Raw genomic sequence first — 24,218 nt, forward strand, 5'->3', positions numbered from 1 at the left:
ATATATACACATATACATATATATGTGTGTGTGTATATATATATATATGTGTATATATATATATATATATATATATATATGTGTGTATATATGTATATATATATGTATATGTGTGTGTGTGTATATATATATATATATTATATATATATATATATATATATATACGCCTGTCTACATTTTGTAAGTCAAAACAGATCAAGGGCTCGATTCAATCAGTAGCGCTGAAGACCTGCGCTACAGCGCAATAGAAATGTAAAGGCATTATTCCTGCATTCGTGGAGACTGCATTCACGGTAAACGCTGCATATGTCAGCTGAATCGGAACCCTCAAATTTCAATTGCGCTACAGCGCTGCTCTTCACAGCGTTATGGATTGTAATTGAATCACAATTATTTTTTACAGCATTGAACCTGTGCTCGTTCCTTCCCTTATAATGTACACTTCAAAACCATCACATCATCCACTTCACATTCGTCTGTGATTCAAAAATATTTTTTGTATCTACAGTACATACATTTCTGCTTTTGTAAATGTTAGTGGTTGGTTAAATAATTGATTCAGTATCCATTCTGAAAGGTGTGTTTTATTAAAGACAGAAAAAAGCTATTTTGGCTAAACCTTTGGCTTTTAACCCCATGAAGTATTGTACTTTCTATTCTCGTCCCCTGCTTAACCATGGAAGCAAATTCATGCCAAAACAAATACAAATGTTGTTGCGATAGACGCACGTTATTACGAAATGCGATGCACTATGGTGAAAAACCCCCACTGATATCGAAAAATAGTCACAAAAAAAACGTTTTTATTTTGGCATGAATCCACTACCGTACTTAAGTGTGTGTATTTAATGACAATCTCTATCAGTCCCCCATCTCATTCTGTGTGTTCTGGTAAAGTTCTACAGCTGCCTTGGAAGTCCTCAAACACTCTCTCTCACACTCACATCCCCCCCATACTGACACTATGTCCTGCCACTTCCTGTTCTGGGGAGTTTCTTTCAAAGCTGATGGACTTTTTCTTCATATTTCAATAAATAATTATATGCCAACACCGCTTTGCTGTCACTTCCTGCAGGTGACTCTACCATTCATTCATTTTTACACAGAGTAATATTAATTCAATCAGAATGCAACATGGTTCATTTAATGGGGAGGTTTTTAGTTGCATTCCCGGTCATTTTAAGCAAATATGCACCTTTATGTACAGTGAAAATGATTATCTTAACAGTGAAGAGTACTGTATGTTTATTTTAAACACATTTTTGGGTGTTGACATTGAAATCACTATTCCACACTACTTGGTAAAAGAAAGTGCTGCCCTATTCTTTCGATATATGCATTTATACAGCCTTGAATTCTATTATTGTTTGTTACCTAATTAACAACACGTACGTCGTTCAACAAAACATTACAAAAAGTTAAAAATTAAATGACATACTGTACAGAGACCATGTGGAATCAGTATATAAAAAAATATATAAAAATTAACACCACCTCAAGAGACAAGTAGACAAAGAAGAAAAACAACAGCAAAATGACAGTGGTAATGAGGGCCACAGATGGGTTCGTCTAAATATACAAGGCCGTAGGTTTTCTGGGGGTTAGGGTTTCGGGGAGGGAGAAACAAGACGTGAGCTCGACGTCCATCATGGGTACGTGAAGGCTACATCCACCTAGCATGGCCTCCATGGCTTTGGGAGGGTTGTCCTGTCAAAAGAGGAAGAAGGCACAGTGAGTGGTGTGAGTGTGTGTGTGTGGTTGAAGGGGAAATCCACACCAAAAAAATCCACTTTTGGTAATTGTTTTTCATTCGTCCACTGTTGATATGGCCTTATTTTTTTTGTGCCATTTTACAAGATGCACTTTTGCGTCAACTTGATGATGTGGCCGGTGAGGCTTTGCTTCTTGAAAGTCCAATATCATAAAAACTTGACTGCTGACATGCATAACATTTTCTGACTGTATCAACAGTAGACTAATTAAAAAAATACCAAAATATAGTTTGAGTGGATTTTCCCTTTAAGACACAGTTTAAAAAAACAAAGTACCCCTTATGCAGAAATTGACATATCTTTGTATACACATAAAGATACATTAATAACATTCACTAAATTATACTATTGTCATTATTAAAATGACCCATGTTGTATTAGCAATCTGACTGACGATTCCATGCATCACTATTAAATTCTATCCGTCCCAATCAAATATACAAATGAAATATTTATTAGTAGCTGTGGTAATAGTAATATTATTATTATCATTAGTACAATGAAATTGCACATGCTGGTCAAAAAGTACCTGTCTACTACCCCCCCCCCCCCCTTACTACTATGCAAACTAACTAACTCCCAGCTTTGCTTGCAGTGCTTGTTCTCTCTACTGTCTGTAAATGTATTAAACCTTTTTTCACTCCCTGTGAATTTTTATAAATAATGTATATACATTTATACACAGGCACTAACAAGGGCAGCCTCAGGTAAAAAGACTCACAAATGTATGCTACTCGCATCCCTGAAGGTAGCAGTAGCAAAAACTCTAAGCGCCAACTCTAAGACAGGAAAAAATAAACAAATGAGTAGATAGCCAAAAGCAACAAAAAGAAACAGCTTCCCTCTCTCTAACACGCACACACACCACTGTCAGTTTCTAACAAGTGTCCCTCCCACCCTCAATGTCGAAACACCCCGGAGTTGTATCTATGCTCAATCACTTAAGATTATGGCACCACATCATGCACGTTGGCTAGTTCTTCTCATATGTTCCCGGCACCTCCACAACACTAAGTCAACCAGAAGGGGCCGCAAGGAGAAAGGACTTGGACTTCCTCCAAAGAGCGAGAGATGACGCCACTCAAATAGAAGAGAGACATTTGAATTAGACAGGGAGGGGTGAAAAATCCAGAGCAGTCACCTGGTCCTGCTTTCCCCAGCCTCCTCTATCTACCCTGGAGGCCCACAGGGCAGCCAAGTCACAACGTTTACAGGAGGGCTCCGTTCTCGCTGTGTTACGCCACCCGCGTGGTATATCGCACTCTGCCCTGCCATGAAAAAGCCCCACAGTGGCATGGTCTACTAGTTGGTACATATGCAGTTTAGTGGATGTGTTAGCGCATAGTATAGTGCTGGCATGAGTTTCTCACAGTGTTCTGTTGATGACAGAGAATTCACACATTAGATAAATACATTACTTTTAGTTCAATTGGATATCTTTGCGAGAAATTGCCTTAAAGGGGCAATCTGCAGTTGCTACATAAATTAATGATAATGTAACCATTGATTCTTGAAGAATATAACTTAGAAATGCCTCATGAGCTTAGTTCAATAGTTGTACCCCATCAGAACCCAAAATATAAGCTTGTTATTTTGATGTCATGGATGGTCACTCCGCCTCATCCATAGCTCTGTCTAGGAATTTGAGAGTGGTTGCATTTTTTCAGCCTAAGCTTTCTACCGAAACAGTGGCAGGGAGACCTTCTATTGTTTCAACTGCAGATTGCCCCTTAAAAGCTGCACTCTGTCGTAGCATTACAAGTTAGATACAAAATCTTGTCTCAAAGCAAACGTTACAAAACTGTCATTCGATTAACACCGATCAGGACCCATGAACTCCCCCCCAACACAACGTTGCAGGCAGCATTGTAAAACAGCATTACAGTACTGCTCCTCTAAGTGAACAATCATGTCAGAAGCATTTTCTGAGTTACATATACTGTACCAGAACACCACCAGATACAGTATATCTGGTAGAAGCTTTAATGTTTAAAAGAAAATCTCATTGAATACCAGAAAGAGGCCAAAAATGTCAGAACTCATCTGAGGACCAATTAGCCAAGTTTACGAGAAACACCGACTGCGGCTTATTGTTAGCAGCCCTTTAGACACACAAAAAAAAGGTACGACTTAAATTAATAGGCCAACGTTTGAATAGGATTGCGCTGATTGTTATGCAAAACCTTCACCTTAAGAAGCAAATATAGCGGGTTTTGAAACGGAATGGACCGAAGGACACGGCCTATTCATTTATATGCATGCATAATACATAAATAAGCATTAAGTAGGAACACTACAGCATTAAGCTGTGTTTTTCTTATTATCCTTATTAGTCATTAAGTCGAAAAAAGGGAAAGGAAAAACGGATACATGCTTTTTTTTTTTTGAAGCACCTGAACCTCTCTTTCACCATTCCATTAATTGCCTGGACAATGGCGTAGTATCGGATGGAGATTTTTCAATTTCATGTCATACCGGCACTTAAATCCGACATGAAAAATAACTCAAGGTTACGTTCAATTGAAAGCCCCAGCCAATGAGCACTTCAGAAATCCATTTAGAGTTAGAGACGGATAGAACATCGAATTCAAATGGCCAAAGTCAAAGTCTTTCCGAAAACTAGTTTTCTACTCGTTTGCCTCACTCCTTTGTAAGAGACATGAAACTCTTCACATGTAGGCACCAATAATTAATCACACCAGGCCTCAGACAAGTGCCTGTGGACAATACCGGCCGTGGTGGGAATCTGACCTTTGCTTCGCCAATGGCGAGAAGAGTGCCGCGAGAAGAAAAAGATATGTAACGATGAAATAAGTGACAAATTGAAAACTGTGACATCTTAACTTTCATGCTTTCAACAACTCATGTTGTTGAACTCCTTTTTATATCGAATCAACACTTTTCAACACACACTGCCCCAATAGATTTTTTTCCCACACTAATTAAAAATCGAGGAGACTCTTGAAAATACATTGATTTAGTGCATCAAATATAGACATCAAACCATACATTACAACATTAGAACAGAGCTGTAACTCTAGTGAGGAGATTGATTAACCTAAACAGGTTAATCCTTACACTGATCATTTCAGATGCATTGTGTGTGGAAGGACATTGAGCCATCATAGCCATTTTTAACTAAGAGCCCCTGTTTAGTTGGGAAATGTGCCTTTGTCAGGTGAAAATAGACTGTGCTGTGAAGACAACATTTGATAAATCAGCATGGGGATGCCACTCAAGGTCACATCTGCCAGCTTATTGGAGAGTGAAACAGACACACACACAAACAAAAACACGAATGCACACACACACAAACATGCAAACCCACAGACACATACACGTACACTAACACACACACACACAGAAAAAGGGAAACAAACAGTCACACTGGACACACATTATCACAGACACAAAAAAATAACATGACATGTCATATGAATGGAGGTAACCAGTTTCAGCACAGAAAAACTTGCTGATTGACTCACTGACACTAGAAACACGCATCTCCCTTTCCAATCCTATAGCGCGTACGTACACACACACATATCCCCCCACACCATACCACCCACCCACCCTACACACACACACCCCCACACAAAGAGGCACACAAACACACCCACCTACCACCCCTCCCCCACACACACCCATACCCCCACATGTACTGTATGGTGGTGGGGGAAGTGAACTTTGAGGGAACCCAGTGCTGCAGCTCTGGCCTGAGCAGGCCTCTGTCTCCTGTGGCTCCCTGCAGCCTTGAATTGTGACCCACTGATGGAGGGCTGAGGAAATAACACAGACCAGCAGGCAGGGGAGGGGAGAGAGTGAGCAGGCCAAGCACGGTTCACACTAAAACACACTGCACCTTAAATCAAACCCAATACACAGACCTAGATGTGGCAGATCAGTCTATATGTTTGGCATGACAATGAACATAGGAGTTGGCTACACGGCACAAACTGATCTGGGGCCAGGCTAACTCCAACACATACCTGCTAGAGATTGTAGATAAACCACTCCCAACAGAGCCTGATCATAGATCTGTTTGTAGGGGAGAGTGGGGTAAGTTGTGCAAAAGGTTTAGTTGAACCACCAATTGTTTCTAGGAAACCATTCTTCCAATATTTTGGAAGAAGTTATCATTTAATACATATTTTAATAGGTTACATATAGCCTTCCATTTGTATGTATATTTTTGCTTATTTGATCTGGTCACTAACATAGACCTACAGCATTGCACCAAGTTCTTGTTTCAAAAGTATCTCCACGCATCTCAAGTGTTGACCAATGACCAGTCATCAACATTGGCAGAGCATCCAGATTATTGACCAGAAAGCGCTTGTTTAATTTTCTCCAAATGAGCCTGGCAAAAACAGAGTAGCCCACCTACGTTTATATTATCCATATAAAATACCGTTTAGCAATCTGTTACGGCCGCATCCCTGCCCCTTGATTTCATTAATAATTTTCATATTTCAGATATGCCTAGTTTGGGTGGGTTACAATTGTTTACCTCGGTGGTGGAAATTGGCTATATGTCTAAAGCTAGCTGTAACGTCGCACTACCTTTAATACTTACGGTTTGAAGATGTAACATATTCTGGCAAATGAAATACAATATGTGAAGAAGAAAAAGTCTATACAGACTGATCATGCTTTCCATCTGATCCTGCAACCTCAACCTCCGCTGCACACAGGTAGGCTACATGAACCTACTTACTCTGTACTCCAGAGACGTGATAATGTGACATGATATCCCTACTTGCTAATATGAATGACTTTCAGCTCAAAACGCAGGTGTAAAACGCAGTATATTTCTGTATCTTGCGTTTTGGAAGTGCATCACATTTATGGCTGTAATGACAGGCTACATTTGCGCACCGATCGTGCGCGTTCGCAAGGGCATGCACGTGCGCAGGGGTGTCACAAGCTTTGAACCACTCCTTTTTGGGGGTCCTGGTTCAAAAATTTGGGAACCACTGAGCTCGTGAACAGATTGATGATTTGATGTACATATTTGCTGTAGGATCTGGGGCAGCGCAAATGTCTAATTGTAGGGAGAGAGAGGATTACCATAAATAAATATGCAGCTCCAAAGAAAATGGTTAATCAGGAATATTAGCTGTTTACTTTGCATGCTCACCAGCAACTGGGCCTTAAGCAACAATTACTAGCATAGGCTTACTGGTCTTTTGGTATGTCAAAATTGCTTGAAATGTATTGTTTACCTATGAAGCTTGCATCCGGAATTTGTTGTAAAGATGAATTATTACACAATCAAAATGTGTTGTAGACATAATAATGAAAAGGACTGTCTGGTAGCCTCAATAAATAGACAAAGCTTTGAAGTTGAACAAGCCATTGCATGTATAGAGATCTATATCTATTCAATACCTATATCATATCCCCATCCATGAATTAAACATTAACCTACCAGCACCAACACCCACTGACACAGGACACCATAAACCTACCCAGTCCTTGTGCTCAATTTACCCCATACCGGGGATAAGTTGCGCCAAGAGACTACTTTTTTTTGGACAAGCTATGTTTTAAAAACTGTTATGTTTACATGAATTCTGATTATTTCCGGGGATACACCACACCCTGGAATATATGTAGAGATATTTGTTAGTAAGAATACTATATTTCCCTTGGCGTAGTGATGCTGAATGTAAGAAATGTTTCACAATACCCTATTCTCCCCTATGTTTAGAATGACACAGACCATAGGAGTCGGTTATAAGGCACAAACAGACCTGGGACCAGGTTTTCCTAACACAACCAAACGCAATACAGGAGAAACCTGGTTGAGAAACCACTCCCAACGTAGCCTGGTCCTAGATCTGTTTGTTATGTTTAGAATGAGAACAACCATAATAGTTAGCTATAGAGCACAAACTGATCTAGGACCAGGCTAACTCCAATGCAAACAAACTCCATAGACAGAAACCTGCTGGAGAAACCACTCCAACGTAGCCTTGTCCCATCCCTTTTTGCATGACAACAAACAAGGAGTCGTCTATAAGGCCTAAACTGATCTGGAACCAGGCTTACTGCAGATTGAATGGGACTGGCTGATGTTGAGCTGGAGAATTAACACAGAGCAGGGGAGCAGAAGGGTTCACACCCCAAGTCAAACACCAAACACATAATCCTGCTGTGAGAAACTAAAGCAACGCAACCACTCACACAAGTCAACTGGAGGGGTCTGGATTCCATCTACATGCAGTCAACTAAACCATCATTTTGAGGAGAAGTGACATTGTTGAGTCAGAAGTCAACAGGAGGGGTCTGGACTCCATCTACATGCTGTCAATTAAGCCACCATTTTGGACAAAAGTGACATTGTTGAGCTCCAAATGTAAAGTCGTTGCTGTGGTCGCCTCTTGACAGGTATGTATTAAAAATTTGAATCTATTCTTAATGCACTTGCCTGTATAAATAAAGGTAAAACAAATTAACATTGTCTGGTCTGGTACTTTGAAGTGGGTTATTTTAAGCCACAACCACCACAGCACCTAAATATTGTTTGTCCTTGAGTCAGGAGAGAAGCGTGTTTGACACTTTGTGTGACAAACAAAAACATGTACAACCTCCCAATCTGGGGGGAAGATGGGAATGGGAGGTATGCCTTGTGTGTGTGTATGTGTCTGGGTGGGTGTGTTTGTGTGTGTGTGTGTACGTACGTACGTTTGATTCGTGCCTGCGTGTGTGCGAGGCACCGACCAACACAGAGACACCTTAAGGACAAAGACAAACTGCCACAACACAAACTCCAACAACAATATCTCTCCTTTCATTCCCTCGCTCCTTCGCTCTTCCTTCCTTTCTTCCCATGTCTCTCTCGCGACACAGAACAATGTTTGGCGGGCGCTCAGATCCAAACAGCTGTTCCTAGCAGCAGCAGATAGGCAGTTGTAATGGGAAACATTGTTTATTTTGGCTGCTGCAAGGTCCCAAGAGGCCCCAAGAAAGAGCCACAGTAAGAGCCCCGGATTCAGGCCCCTGACAGCAGCCGTACACCATCAGAGGCCCAGGAAAACCACACACTTACACAGAGAAAGTACATCACAGGGCCTGTGGACTCATCACAGGGAACTGGCTGGGGGGGGCCTGGGGAATTGGGCTCTGCATCTGTTAGGGTCACGATGGAGAGGAGAGGATAAAAGATGAGGGAAGAAAGGAGGGGAGGGGAAGAGAGGAAAGGGGAAAAGAAAGAGAAGAGGTGAGAAGAGGAGGAAGAGGGGAGAGGAGAGGTTGGTTGAGTGTGTCGGCAGGGAGCTGCTTCGCGTCACCTTCAGACAACGACAGCCTGTCAAGCTGTCGTTGACCTGTGGAGGATCAAGCACGCTACTCCTGACATAACAATGACGCTGAGGGTGTGTGTGAAAGAGGGTGTGTGTCTCTGTGTCTGAAATACTGGGGATGTCCTCACACTACACTCACAAAATGTGATATAAGGGAGAGCAGAACACTGATTGAAACGCATACTGACAGATACCCTTCCATTGTGTCTTCAACACAGGGATCGATACAAGATTGATGGCAAGAGCATGTTCTGCTAAAACACCTCCAATTGACTGCCATTCTACCCAGTCTCTCAGAGGACTGGCTATGATATTAGACACTGATTCTCCATTCCATTCCAGCCATCTTTCCAAGTCAAGTATGAATGTTAGCGCTGAACCAATGCGGTATAGAGAGGTGTAGAGGCTGAAGTAGGCCTGAGGCAGTACCACCGAGACTAGCAGGTAGATCAGGTCAATATCACGTGCAACCAGAGACTGGCTCAGGGCCAGAGGGGCTCCCGAGAGAGAGCGAGAGAGAGAAAGAGAGTAGGGTGGGTGGGTGGTGAGAGTAGAGGGAGAGAGGGAGGTGGAGGGAGAGAGAGAGAGAGAAAAGGAGGCCATGTCCGAATACCCATCCTTGTATCCTAAATCGTAAGCTGTTTGAGCATGCGAAAAAATAAAGTTTAATAGTATGTAACATTTAAAAAATATACTGAACAAAAATATAAAAGCAATATGAAACCATTTTAAATATTTTACTGAGTTACAGTTTGTATAAGGAAATCAGTCCATTGAAATAAATGCATTATGCCCTAATCTATGGATTTTACATGACTGGGAATACAGATATGCATCTGTTGGTCACATACACTGTTAAAGAAATGGGCCTCACAATGGGCCTCAGGATCTCATCACAGTATCTCTGTGCATTCAAATTGCCATTGATAAAATGCAACTGTGTTTGACATCAGCAAACCGACCGCCCACACAACGCCATACACATTGGTCTGCTGTTGTGAGGCCGGTTGGACATAGTGTCAAACAGCTCCTGCAGTCAGTATGCCAATTGAACACTCGCTCAAAACTTGAGACATCTATGGCATTGTGTTGTGTGACAAAACTGTACATTTTAGAGTGGACTTACTGTCCCCAGCACAAGGTGCACATGTGTAATGATCATGCTGTTTAATCAGCTTCTTGATATCACACCTGTCAGGTGGATGGATTATCTTGGCACAGGAGAAATGCTCACTAACAGGGATCTAAACAAATTTGTGCACAAAAAGTTAAGAGAAATACGCTTTTTGTACGTATGGAAAATTTCTGGGATCTTTGATTTCAGCTCATGATACATAGGCCCAACACTTGTTGTGTGTAACATGTTGCGTTTATATTTTTGTTCAGTACATATACTTTAAATGCTCTGATGTCATACTAATTTTGGCTTTGACAACAGCTAATCAATTACAGTTGAAGTTGGAAGTTTACATACACTTAGGTTGGAGTCATCAGTTTTTCAACCACTCCACACATTTCTTGTTAACAGACTATCATTTTGACAAGTTGGTTAGGACATCTACTTTGTGCATGACACAAGTAGTTTTTCCAAAAATTGTTTACAGACAGATTATTTCACTTATAATTCACTGTATCACAATTCCAGTGGGTCAAAAGTGTACATACAATAAGTTGACTGTGCCTTTAAACAGCTTGGAAAGTTCCATAAAATGATGTTATGGCTTTTGAAGCTTCTGATAGGCTAGTTGACATAATTTCAGTCAATTGGAGGTGTACCTGTGGATGTATTTCAAGGCATACCTTCAAACTCAGTGCCTCTTTGCTTGACCTCATGGGAAAATCAAAAGAAATCAGCCAAGACCTCAGAAAAAAATGGTAGAGCTCTACAAGTCTGGTTCATCCTTGGGAGCAATTTCCAAACACCTGAAGGTACCACGTTCATCTGTACAAACAACAGTACGCAAGTATAAACACCATGGGACATACCGTTCAGGATGGAGACGTGTTCTGTCCCCTAGAGATGAACGTACTCTGGTGTGAAAAGTGCAAATCAATCCCAGAACAGCAGCAAAGGACCTTGTGAAGATGCTGGAGGAAACAGGTTCAAACGTATCTATATCCACAGTAAAACGAGTTCTATATCGACATAACCTGAAAGCCCACTCAGTCACGAAGAAGCCACTGCTCCAAAACTGCCATAAAAAAGCCATACTACGGTTTGCAACTGCACATGGGGACAAAGACCGTACTTCTTGAAGAAATGTCCTCTGGTCTGATGAAACAAAAATAGAACTGTTTGGCCATAATGACCTTATGTTTGGAGGAAAAAGGGGGAGGCTTGCAAGCCGAAGAATGCCATCCCAAATGTGAAGCACGGGGGTGGAAGCATCATGTTGTGGGGGTGCTTTGCTGCAGGAGGGACTGGTGCATTTCAGAAAATAGATGGCATCATGAGAACGGAAAATTATGTGGATATATTGAAGCAACATCTCAAGGCATCAGTCAAAGCTTGGTCGCAAATAGGTCTTCCAAATGGACAATGACCCCAAGCATACTTCCAAAGTTGTGGCAAAATGGCTTAAGGACAACAAAGTCAAGGTATTGGAGTGGCCATCACAAAGCCCTGAACTCATCCTGTAGAAAATCTGTGGGCAGAACTGAAAAAGCGTAGGCAAGCAAAGAGGCCTACAAACCTGACTCAGTTACACCAGCCCTGTCAGGAGGAATGGGCCGAAATTCACCCAACTTATTGTGGGAAGCTTGTGGAAGGTTACCCAAAATGTTTGACCCAAGCTAAACAATTTAAAGGCAATGCTACCAAATACTAATTGAGTGTATGAAAACTTCTGACCCACTGGGAATGTGATGAAATAAATAAAAGCTGAAATAAATAATTCTCTCTACTATTATTCTGATATTTCACATTCTTAAAATAAAGTTGTGATCCTAACTGACCTAAGACAGGGAATTTTTACTAGGCTTGAATGTCAGGAATTGTGAAAAACTGAGTTTAAATGTATTTGGCTAAGGTGTATGCAAACTTCCGACTTCAACTGTAGATATCAACGAATAACGGGAAACAATCCCATCGCACATGACTCATTCTCAGTATGCAATTTAAAAAAAAAATAGTATGTGAATTTCCAGCTCATTTCGGCTCGTCATCTAGTAGAATTCAATGCACACTTTTCCACAATGCATTGGAAGAGGTGGGCTGAGAGTAATATGCCCTTAGTTCTCTTCAAGATGCCAAACAACAAAACTAGGCTACTTAATTGGGAAGATGCCAAATAGCGAAGCTGCTGTGGTGGTGTTCAAATATAACTAGTTTTGTTCTTCTTAAAATGAATATTGTATAGATGTTTTATTTTTTAAAGTGGATTTCTGTTTTCTCATTGAAAAGCGTTTCTTGTTCGTTTGGCATTTGTCAGAGTTTTTAAACTAAATACCATCTTTCTACTTCTGAATGTCTGCACCAGGGACTGTGGGATGTATGTGGCTACTCTATTGATGTCAAGTTAATCAGGCATCTTGGACATATGTAATTGTTAGTTTTTTAGGCTAGGTTACAAATGTAATTATTTCATTTATGGATCAAACCTTAGCAGTCATTCTGACCTTGTTCCCAATTATCAGGGCTTTAGTTTATTATGTTGCTGTCCAGCGGGCCAGAATTCGTGATGCACCCGACCGCCGTCATTTTTCCTGCGCAATTGTTCTTTGATTTGAACATCTGAAACGTTTTTATGTGTGCACTAGGCACAAAAAAATGAAGGTTTGTCTGTACCTCTCTCTGTCCACATAAACACACACTCATGTTTGGGCCCACACATACGCACGCATGTGGTGACTCGCACACACGCATACACATGCACACACCTGCAGGCTGTCATTAGTGCTCCCTGCTTTCTCTCCATCTTTTCTTACTGTGTTAATATTATGAAATCCTGAGTGCCAGTTCATGATTGAGCGAGAGCAGCAAAGTCTCAGGTGATTGGCTGCTATAGACAGACATGCCTCTGAATCTTCCTGTATTATTCAGAGGGAGTATCACAATCATAGCTAACAGAAGGGAAGAATGAAACCTTCCATTCATAGAGTAAAAAAGCTCCATAACACATCAAGTGCTCCCTCTACATTACCAAGATCAGAATTTTCCCTCAGTCTAACCCAAGAAGCCAAGTCAGACACCAGTAACACAGTGGCTGATATAAATGCCCATTTGAATTGGTAAAGTCATAAATAATAAATATAGCAAGGGAACATCTTCTCTGAGGTTGGGAGTGGCGAGCTACTTTCTACGCACGCACACGCTCCAACCCAGCAGTGTTGTACTGTGCGGAAACAGGAGCTTTTATATTAAACATTCACAGCAGTCACCTCTTTTAGGGAAATCAGCAGGAATAAAACAAACAACCTTTTAAAGTACAATAGCTTATGCATGCAATTGAGACATTTTGCTGTTTCGCTGACAATCCCAGCCTCATCTGGTACAATATGGTAAACCAGAAAATAAACATCATGTGAGTTTCCTTCAATGTCTTTGTTTTGGGACAAGAGGGCGTCTTTGTGTGTACTTGTGATGATTACAAGTATGCAAGACGTGCTGACCTTAAGGTTAGGTCAGAAGGGACTGGAAGACACTATCTCTCTCTCCTGACCCACACATAAACAGGAAAATGCCCACGGGAAGGAAGTCATATTTTTGACGGCTGGGTGTTTGGGGGGACAGCAACAATGTATAGACCGATGCTACGAAGAGAGAGCTGTGTTTGTCAATGTGTGTGAGTTGACAACTTGCTCGGTTGTACTCAAATACACTTTCATGACATTTATTAATAAATGGAGTTTCTATTGAGAAAAACAATGTGCAATACAATGTCTGATATGATAAACACTTACAATATACTACAAAGGTGAATGGTCGGTTGTCATGATGTCAGGCATTGTGTCTGGCACTTGATCTTCCGTTTCTCTAGCTCTGTTTGAAATGGCAACGTTGTTCCTGCTCTGATAAGGACTTAGGCAAACGTGTCTCTTTCACTGTTGCCTTTTCCTCAGATAAAGATCAAAGGCAGGTCAGTGAGCACAAGACATTGAAAGACGTCTCAGGAGGGCGACGCTTTTTCGCATAGAGCCGAATTTTACATACACTCAAATAGTATGTGGTAACATTGCCTTTAAATGGTTTAACTTGGGTTTTTACTGTTCCATCAGACCAGAGGACATTTCTTCAAGAAGTACGATCTTTGTCCCCATGTGCAGTTGCAAACTGTGGTCTGGCTTTTTTATGGTTTTGGGCAGTGGCTTCTTCCTTGCTGAGCGGCCTTTCAGTTTATGTTGATATAAGACGCGTTTTACTGTGGATATTGTCACGATTGTTCAAAGGAGAGGACCAAGGTGCAGCGTAATGAGCATACATTTTCATTAATTTAATCAAAATGACACCAAACAAAACACTAAACACTACAAAAACAAACCGTGAAGCTCAAAAGCAAAGTGCTCAAACAGAGTCAACTTCCCACAAACACAGGTGGGAAAAAGGGTACCTAAGTATGGTTCCCAATCAGAGACAACGATAGACAGCTGTCCCTGATTGAGAACCATACCCGGCCAAACACAAAGAAATAGAAAACATAGAACACAAAACATAGAATACCCACTCCAACTCACGCCCTGACCAAACCAAAACAGAGACATAAAAAGGATATCTAAGGCATGACAGTACCCCCCCCCCCCCAAAGGTGCGGACTCCGGCCGCAAAACCTAAACCTATAGGGGAGGGTCTGGGTGGGCATCTATCCGCGGTGACGGCTCTGGTGCGGGACGTGGACGCCGCTCCACCTCAGGCTTGGCCCACTGGCGCCACTTGGGGCCTCTACCTGGCGCCTCTAGAGCGGGCACCCTAGCCGCCGACCCAGGATGGGGGACCCTCGCAGCGGGCCCCGGGCTGGAGGGCGGCTCTGGGAGCTCCGGGCTGGAGGGCGAATCTGTCAGCCCCCGGACTGGAGGGCGACTCTGGCAGCCCCGGACAGGAGGGCGACTCTGGCAGCCCCGGACTGGAGGGCGACTCTGGCAGCCCCGGACTGGAGGGCGACTCTGGCAGCCCCCCGGACTGGAGGGCGACTCTGGCAGCCCCCCGGACTGGAGGGCGACTCTGGCAGCCCCCCGGACTGGAGGGCGAATCTGTCAGCAACCCACACTGGAAATAGAGACTCTGTCAGCCCCGGACTGGAGGGTGACTCCGGCAGCCCCGGACTGGAGGGCGACTCCGGCAGCCCCGGACTGGAGGGCGACTCCGGCAGCCCCGGACTGGAGGGCGACTCCGGCAGCCCCGGACTGGAGGGCGACTCTGGCAGCTCCGGACTGGAGGGCGACTCTGGCAGCTGTTAACAAGAAATTTGTGGAGTGGTTGAAAAACGAGTTAATGACTCCAACCCAACTGTATATAATTAATATGAATTCGGAGGGCAGAAAAGATGAAATATTAAAGCATTAGACCTCTCACTAAAGACGTCAGTCATACAAAAATTATACTTAAACCCAAACTGTTTCTTTAGCAGATTAGTAAAAATGTCTCATCTCCTATTAAAGAATGGCCTTCCCTTTAATCAGATTACAACCTCTCCCTTTGGTAATTTGAAAATTAAATAATCTCCAAAATATTGCTGTTTTTTAAACAAGCCGTTGAAAGTTGCTTGCAATTTCAGTTTAATCCACCAGAAAAAAACATAACAAATAATACAACAAATATTGTGGTTCAACTAATATTGTGGTTATACTAATTGATTTAAAAAAACATACACTACTGTTCAAAATTTTGGGGTCACTTAGAAATTTCCTTGCTTTTTAAAGAAAAGCACATGTTTTGTCCATTAAAATAACATCAAATTGATCAGAAATACAGTGTAGACATTGTTTATGTTGTAAATTACTATTGCAGATTTTTTTATGGAATATCTACATAGGCGTACATAGGCCCATTATCAGCAACCATCAACCATCACTTCTGTGTTCCAATGGCACGTTGTGTTAGCTATTCCAAGTTTATAATTTTAAAAGGACAATTGGTCATTAGAAAACCCTTTTGCAATTATGTTAGCACAGCTGAAAACTGTTGTCCTGATTAAAGAAGCAATACAACTGGCCTTCTTTAGACTAGTTGAGTATCTGGAACATCCACATTTGTAGGTTCGATTACAGGCTCAAAATGGCCAGAAACAAACAACTTTCTTCTGAAACTCGGCAGTCTATTCTTGTTCTGAGAAATGAAGGCTATACCATGCGAGAAATTGCCAAGAAACTGAAGATCTCGTACAACACTGTGTCTCCCTTTAGGAACAGCGCAAACTGGATCTAATCAGAATAGAAAGAAGAGTGGGAGGCCCCAGTGCACAGCTGAGCAAGAGGACAAGTACATTAGAGTGTCTAGTTTGAGAAACAGACGCCTCACAAGTACTCAACTGGCAGCTTCATTAAATAGTACCCGCAAAACACCAGTCTCAACGTCAACAGTGAAGAGGCGATTCCGGAATAATGGCCTTCTAGGCAGAGTTCCTCTGTCCAGTGTCTGTGATATTTTGCCCATTTTAGGCTTATATTTTTATTTGCCAGTCTGAGATATGGCTTTTTATTTGCTACTCTGCCTAGAAGGCCAGCAACTTGGATTGGCTAACACAACGTGCCATTGGAACACAGGAGTGATGGTTGCTGATATTTTTTTCAAAAACAAGGACATTTCTAAGTGACCCCAATCTTTTGAACGGTAGTGTATATATTTAAATGTTTGAAAAAAAGTATAATCTTTGTAAATTATATCATAAATAGGACCAGTGGAGTTATGTCAGACATCCAGCTAACAAAAATATATGGAAATGCCTGCTCTACCCAAAATTACAACAAACTAATTGCAGCATTACCGCAAAAATGGAAGAGACAAGTGTAAGCAGGGAAAGCAAAGAACATGTCTGCCAGGCCTGCATTAAAGACCAAAATTGGATGAAGAAAATTGTGACAAAGCAAAAACAAGTGTGTCGAATTTGTTTCGCACTCTGTTTTATTCTTACCCCTCTGGGGCCTCATGCTACTTCCTTAGTTCTCAGAGGAGATGCGCCTTTAATCTGTGATAATTCAGAACAATCATTATCTGGTAGGCCGTCATTGTAAATAACAATTTTTTCATAACTGACTTGCCTAGTTAAATAGACTGCTGCGCCACTCGGTATGCCAAATCTTTTTTCTTTTCTTACGAAGTTACACTCTCAAAAGGCACTGAATTGGTGGAACGGCCTCCCTGTCAAATAAATTTAACAAAATAAATTAAATTAATACACTTAATATGTAATACAAATCTTCTTATGAGAGAAATATAAGGCATATTATCGAACTCAAATTATGTTTTGAAACTGCCTCACAACCTTGACGGTAGTGAAGATAGATAGTAAATGTTTGGGTGGTAGAAAGACTAAGATAAATAAAGCCGACTTTTCACCCTATTTTGGTCGGGTCTCTTATTGGTGCTAAGAATACACTCATTATCCCTCTCCTTACAACTGTAACTGAAGTGGTTCAATGAACCAGGCTCGCATGATGAGAGACCTTGTCTGAGAACTGAGAGACCTGAAAGAGCAACCCCAGCTAACACCATAAATTGGTTTAACACAGTGTTTAGTCAACCTGTAGTACAGTTACTTTGGAGTATGCAAGCTAACGCAAGGGGGAACATATATTGTTGACTAACTGTAGCTCTTTTGATACTTCACAAAGAGTGAAACAGACTCAATTATTATGGTGGGAGATTATAATACAGATTTAAATACCTCAATGGACCGTAAAGGAGATCACACTACAAACTATCACCCTCATGCACTTAAAACTTCTTATGGCTGAAATCCTGCTAACGGGATCGATATGACAACAGCCAGTGAAAGTGAGGGCGCCAAATTCAAACAACAGATATCTCATAATTAATATTCCTCAAACATACAAGTATTTTATACCATTTTAAAGATACACTTCTTGTTAATTCCACCAGTGTCCGATTTCAAATAGGCTTTATGGCGAAAGCACCACAAACGATTATGTTAGGTGAGTGCTTATTCACAGAAAGACACAGCCATTTTTCCAGACAAAGAGAGGAGTCACAAAAAGCAGAAATAGAGATAAATGAATCACTAACCTTTGATGATCTTCATCAGATGACACTCATAGGACTTCATGTTACACAATACATGTAGATTTTGTTCGATAAAGTTCATATTTATATAAAACAATCTCAGTGTACATTGGCGCGTTATGTTCAGTAGTTCCAAAACATCCGGTGATTTTGCAGAGAGCCACATGAATTTACAGAAATACTCATCATAAATGTTGATGAAAATACAAGTGTTATACATGGAACTTTAGATAAACTTCTCCTTAATGCAACCGCTGTGTCAGATTTAAAAAACGCTTTACCGAAAAAGCAAACCATGCTGTAATCTGAGTATGGCGCTCAGAGACTAAAACAAGCCAAACAGATATCCGCCATGTTGTGTCGTCAACAAAAGTCAGAAATAGCATTATAAATATTCACATACGTTTGATGATCTTCATCAGAATGCACTCCCAGGAATCCCAGTTCCACAATAAATGTTTGATTTGTTCGATAAAGTTAATTATTTATGTCCAAATACCTCCTTTTGATAGCGCGTTTGGTAAACAAATCCATTGAAAGTACGGACGAAAAGTCCAAATAGTTATATTACAGGTCGTAGAAACATGTCAAACGAAGTATAGAATCAATCTTTAGGATGAGATATACATGATGGAGGCTCACTCGAGCTAGTTATCTTGACTACTTTCTTATGTTGTTTTCGCTGGTACCAAAAGTTTAAAGAGTGTCGATAGGGGACAGAATGTGGTCGGACCATCAAATAATTGGTTTACACATTACAGAATTTCCACAAGGACTAGGATATTGGACATTTAATCTCAAAGCCTACTGGATAACAACTTGTTCTAACAAAGACAGAAGAATGTACAACTTTTTCCTACATATCATAGGTACAACAAATCCCCTTACTGTATTCAATATTAATCTTTAAAACAAAAACAATTTAGATCAAAAAAAGGAAATAGAGGAACTAACAGTACAGACAGATAGCAATAAAAACTAACAGAAACGGATGAACTTATTCAAGAAAGATCAAGTGTAATATATTATAAAAATAAAGCGAACTGGATGGAATAAGGGAAAAAAAAATCACCAAATATTTTTTTATCTTCAACCTAGAAATGCTACCAAAAATAATTTACAGAAACTTGTTCGAAATGACGGTCTATTTTTTTCTATTAATAGTGTAAAATTAACAGCTATACAGAAATATTCATGTGAAGGCCTAAATACATAGGAGGAACTTCTAAATGCAATTAATGCCTTCAAGTCTGGGAGAACTCCAGGGATGGATGGCATACCAGTTGAGGTTCATCAAATATTTTTTTGATGTTTGTCAAAGTTCCGTTAATAAGATGTTTTAACGACTTCAATAAAAATGGTAAACTATCAGATACTGAGCAAGGTCTGATTTCACTATTACTGAAACAGGACCAAGATGGTAAATATAAAGATCCAGTCCACCTAAAAAACTGGAGACTCCTTACACTTCAGTGTAGTGATGCCAAAATTATAACAAAATGCATAGCGCATAGAATTAAAAAGGTATTGTTGGATATTATTCATCCTAATCAGACAGTTATTTTTTGGGGGGACATGGATGATACAATGGAGATAATAATACAATAGAAGATTATGCAAAAATCTGTGAAACTAGGCCTGGTATTCATAGCTGACTTTAAAAATGCCTTTGATAAAGTACGACTGGAATTTATATACAAATGCGTGGACTATTTTAATTTTGGAGAATCTCTTATACAATGAGTTAAAAGTTATGTATAGTAAATAATGTCTACTTCTCAGAAAGTATTAAATTGTCACCAGGAGTAAAACAAGGTTGTCCACTATCGGCATATGCATTTATTATGACCATGTTAGCTATTAAAATCAGATCCAAAAATAATATCAAGGGGCTAGAAATCCAGGGCTTAAAAACAAAGGTGTCATTGTACGCTGACTATTGTTTTCTTATAATCCACTATTTGATTCCCTGCACAGCTTCATAGAGGATCTAGATCATTATCTTAACCTCTCTGGATTAAAACCAAACTTTGTGTGCACCATATTTTTTTATTGGATCAAAAAAAAGGAAGAAAAAAAAGAATGCCATGTTCAAGAATGGTCTTTTTCCTATCATTCAGATTACCTCTGACTTTCAGTTATTTGAAAATGAAACAACCTCCACAATATTTATTTTTTAACAAGCAATAGAAAGCTGATTGCAATTTGACTTTAATCCACAAGAAAAGCCTCAACAAATATTATGGTTCAACTCAAATATAGTAATTGATTAAAAAAATACTTTAATTATTATTACTTTTTTAAAAACAGTATAATCTTTGTAAATGATATCACAAATAGGACTGATGGAGTTTTGTCAAACATGCAACTGATTGCAGCATTACCCCAAAAATGGAGGAAAGGTAAGGAACTTGACTGTTGGCCCTACATTAAAGACCAAAATTGGATAAAGAAAATGGTGATACATACAAAAAGTATACTAGTTTAATTTAAGGACAAAAAAATGTACAGCTGAGCCACACTGGTCGCAAAATAGTTGGGAGGATATTTTTGATGTACCGATTCCATGTCACATGGTTTATGAACTGATATACAAAACGATGTCGGATTAAAAACTTCTAAGTCTTTCAATTTAAAATATTATACAAAATTCTTGCAACCAATAGAATGTTATATACAGTGCCTTGCGAAAGTATTCGGCCCCCTTGAACTTTGCGACATATTGCCACATTTCAGGCTTCAAACATAAAGGTATAAAACTGTATTTTTTTGTGAAGAATCAACAACAAGTGGGACACAATCATGAAGTGGAACGACATTTATTGGATATTTCAAACTTTTTTAACAAATCAAAAACTGAAAAATTGGGCGTGCAAAATTATTCAGCCCCCTTAAGTTAATACTTTGTAGCGCCACCTTTTGGTGCGATTACAGCTGTAAATCGCTTGGGGTATGTCTCTATCAGTTCTGCACATCGAGAGACTGACATTCTTTCCCATTCCTCCTTGCAAAACAGCTCGAGCTCAGTGAGGTTGGATGGAGAGCATTTGTGAACAGCAGTTTTCAGTTCTTTCCACAGATTCTCGATTGGATTCAGGTCTGGACTTTGACTTGGCCATTCTAACACCTGGATATGTTTATTTTTGAACCATTCCATTGTAGATTTTGCTTTATGTTTTGGATCATTGTCTTGTTGGAAGACAAATCTCCGTCCCAGTCTCAGGTCTTTTGCAGACTCCATCAGGTTTTCTTCCAGAATGGTCCTGTATTTGGCTCCATCCATCTTCCCATCAATTTTAACCGTCTTCCCTGTCCCTGCTGAAGAAAAGCAGGCCCAAACCATGATGCTGCCACCACCATGTTTGACAGTGGGTATGGTGTGTTCAGGGTGATGAGCTGTGTTGCTTTTACGCCAAACATAACGTTTTGCATTGTTGCCAAAAAGTTCAATTTTGGTTTCATCTGACCAGAGCACCTTCTTCCACATGTTTGGTGTGTCTCCCAGGTGGCTTGTGGCAAACTTTAAACAACACTTTTTATGGATATCTTTAAGAAATGGCTTTCTTCTTGCCACTCTTCCATAAAGGCCAGATTTGTGCAATATACGACTGATTGTTGTCCTATGGACAGAGTCTCCCACCTCAGCTGTAGATCTCTGCAGTTCATCCAGAGTGATCATGGGCCTCTTGGCTGCATCTCTGATCAGTCTTCTCCTTGTATGAGCTGAAAGTTTAGAGGGACGGCCAGGTCTTGGTAGATTTGCAGTGGTCTGATACTCCTTCCATTTCAATATTATCGCTTGCACAGTGCTCCTTGGGATGTTTAAAGCTTGGGAAATGTTTTTGTATCCAAATCCGGCTTTAAACTTCTTCACAACAGTATCTCGGACCTGCCTGGTGTGCTCCTTGTTCTTCATGATGATCTCTGCGCTTTTAACGGACCTCTGAGATTATCACAGTGCAGGTGCATTTAAACGGAGACTTGATTACACACAGGTGGATTGTATTTATCATCATTAGTCATTTAGGTCAACATTGGATCATTCAGAGATCCTCACTGAACTTCTGGAGAGAGTTTGCTGCACTGAAAGTAAAGGGGCTGAATAATTTTGCACGCCCAATTTTTCAGTTATTGATTTGTTAAAAAAGTTTGAAATATCCAATAAATGTTGTTCCACTTCATGATTGTGTCCCACTTGTTGTTGATTCTTCACAAAAAAATACAGTTTTATATCTTTATGTTTGAAGCCTGAAATGTGGCAAAACGTCGCAAAGTTCAAGGGGGCGAATACTTTCGCAAGGCACTGTATATGGGGGATACAACCATCCCAGCTCTGCAGATGTTACTGCGAAGAGACAGAATCATTAGATCTTGTTTTGGTAACTTGTTTTTGGTCGCAAGTTCAAGAATGGCTGAACAATTGCAATAATTACTCGGAGCTAACTCTGTAAATAGCACTGCTGGGTGTTTTGAAAAGTCATAGTCAATCGGTCAACAATATAATAATATCTTAGCAAATATGTTGATGTAGAAACTATGTAGAAACTATGAGAATAGAAATATATAACTTTTTTGAAACATCACAGCAGAGTAGAAAAATATACGGCAACTAGAAATCAAAACGGGATGGTCTTCAGAGATAGATGGGAGGGGTTAAGGGGAGCTGAAGGCTGGGACTAAAAACAAGATCATGCAAAATATAATTCCCGTGAAATGTATGTAGTATGTATAAGCTGGAAGTTGTCTATTAGTTTACTCCAATTAGTGGAGGGGTGGTAGGGTAATAAAGAAGGAAAATACAGTGAATTCAGAAAGTATTCAGACAGCCTTATTATAAAATGGATTAAATTCCTCATCAATCTACACACAATACCCCCTAATGAAAATGCAAAAACCTGTTTTTAAAAATGTAAATAAGGTATAATTTCCAAAAACGTGTTTCGGTGTCATTATTGGGTATTATGTGTAGATTGAGGAGGCAAAAAAAATATTTGATCAATTTTAGAATAATGCTGTAACGCAACAAAATGTGGAAAAAGTCCAGGCGTCTGAATACTTTCCGAAAGCAGTGTATATGGAAAAAAAAATATATTTAACATTCTATATATATATATATTTACAAAAAAATATATGGAGAAAATATATGGAGAATTGGAAATTATGCAGACAATAACACTGATAGAAGCCACAATCTATTTGCAATATTGAAGCTGATCTACCCCCCCCCCAAAAGAAAGAGTAAGACAGCACACACACACAACGATCGATCCCCAGCCCAGCAAGAGGATGCTCGGCGGTAAACCTGCTTAAGGGGTCAGTCGCAGGGCCCTAAAGGAAGTGATTTAATGTCCAAAAAGATGTCAGCTTGTTTTTCTTTTCGGTCTTTCCTGTTGTGTTCTGATATCCACTTCCTCTCAAGCAGGGGTGGACACGGGTGTCATCCTCTGTCCCCCCCGCCCGGAAATGTCACCTCAGTGGACATATCACTAGTGTGTGTTAGTGTGTACATAAAAGAGACGGGGGGAGGGATGTTGTTGCTGTCTGTGTATGTGCCAGAGAGAGAGAGAGAGGAGAGGGGCTGTAAGGGTATGTGTATGTGTGTGAGAAAGAGAGAACTGTGTGTGTCAGAAAGAGAGAGAGAATATAATGCTACAGTACCTTCAGAAACTATTCACACCCCTTTACTTTTCCACATTTTGTTGTGTTACAAAGTGGGATTAAAATGGATTTAATTTACATTTTTTATATTGTTTGTACTTTGTAAGGTAATATATCTTGATTAGATAAGTATTCAACACCCTGAGTCAACATGTTAGAATCACCCTTGGCAGTGATTACAGCTGTCAGTCTTTCTGGGTAAGTCTAAGAACTTTGCACACCTGGATTGTTCAATATTTTCACATGATTATTTTTAAAACTCTTCAAGCTCTGTCAAGTTAGTTGTTAAAAATTATGCTAAACACT

At 40.2% G+C, this 24,218-nt stretch overlaps 1 protein-coding gene across 1 annotated transcript in view; it reads right to left on the minus strand.

Annotated features, from left to right (window-relative positions):
* Positions 1-550: 550 nt before the first annotated feature.
* Positions 551-24,218, minus strand: part of LOC135512524 (adhesion G-protein coupled receptor D2) — a 149,783-nt gene continuing 126,115 nt past the window's right edge. The window contains exon 25 of the mRNA XM_064934632.1: positions 551-1,707. Coding sequence (XP_064790704.1) covers positions 1,570-1,707 — 138 coding nt within the window. The 3' untranslated portion in view covers positions 551-1,569. The remainder of the gene's footprint in view (positions 1,708-24,218) is intronic.

This window comes from Oncorhynchus masou, chromosome 24 (assembly GCF_036934945.1).
Source record: "Oncorhynchus masou masou isolate Uvic2021 chromosome 24, UVic_Omas_1.1, whole genome shotgun sequence".
NCBI classification, from domain to species: domain Eukaryota; kingdom Metazoa; phylum Chordata; class Actinopteri; order Salmoniformes; family Salmonidae; genus Oncorhynchus; species Oncorhynchus masou.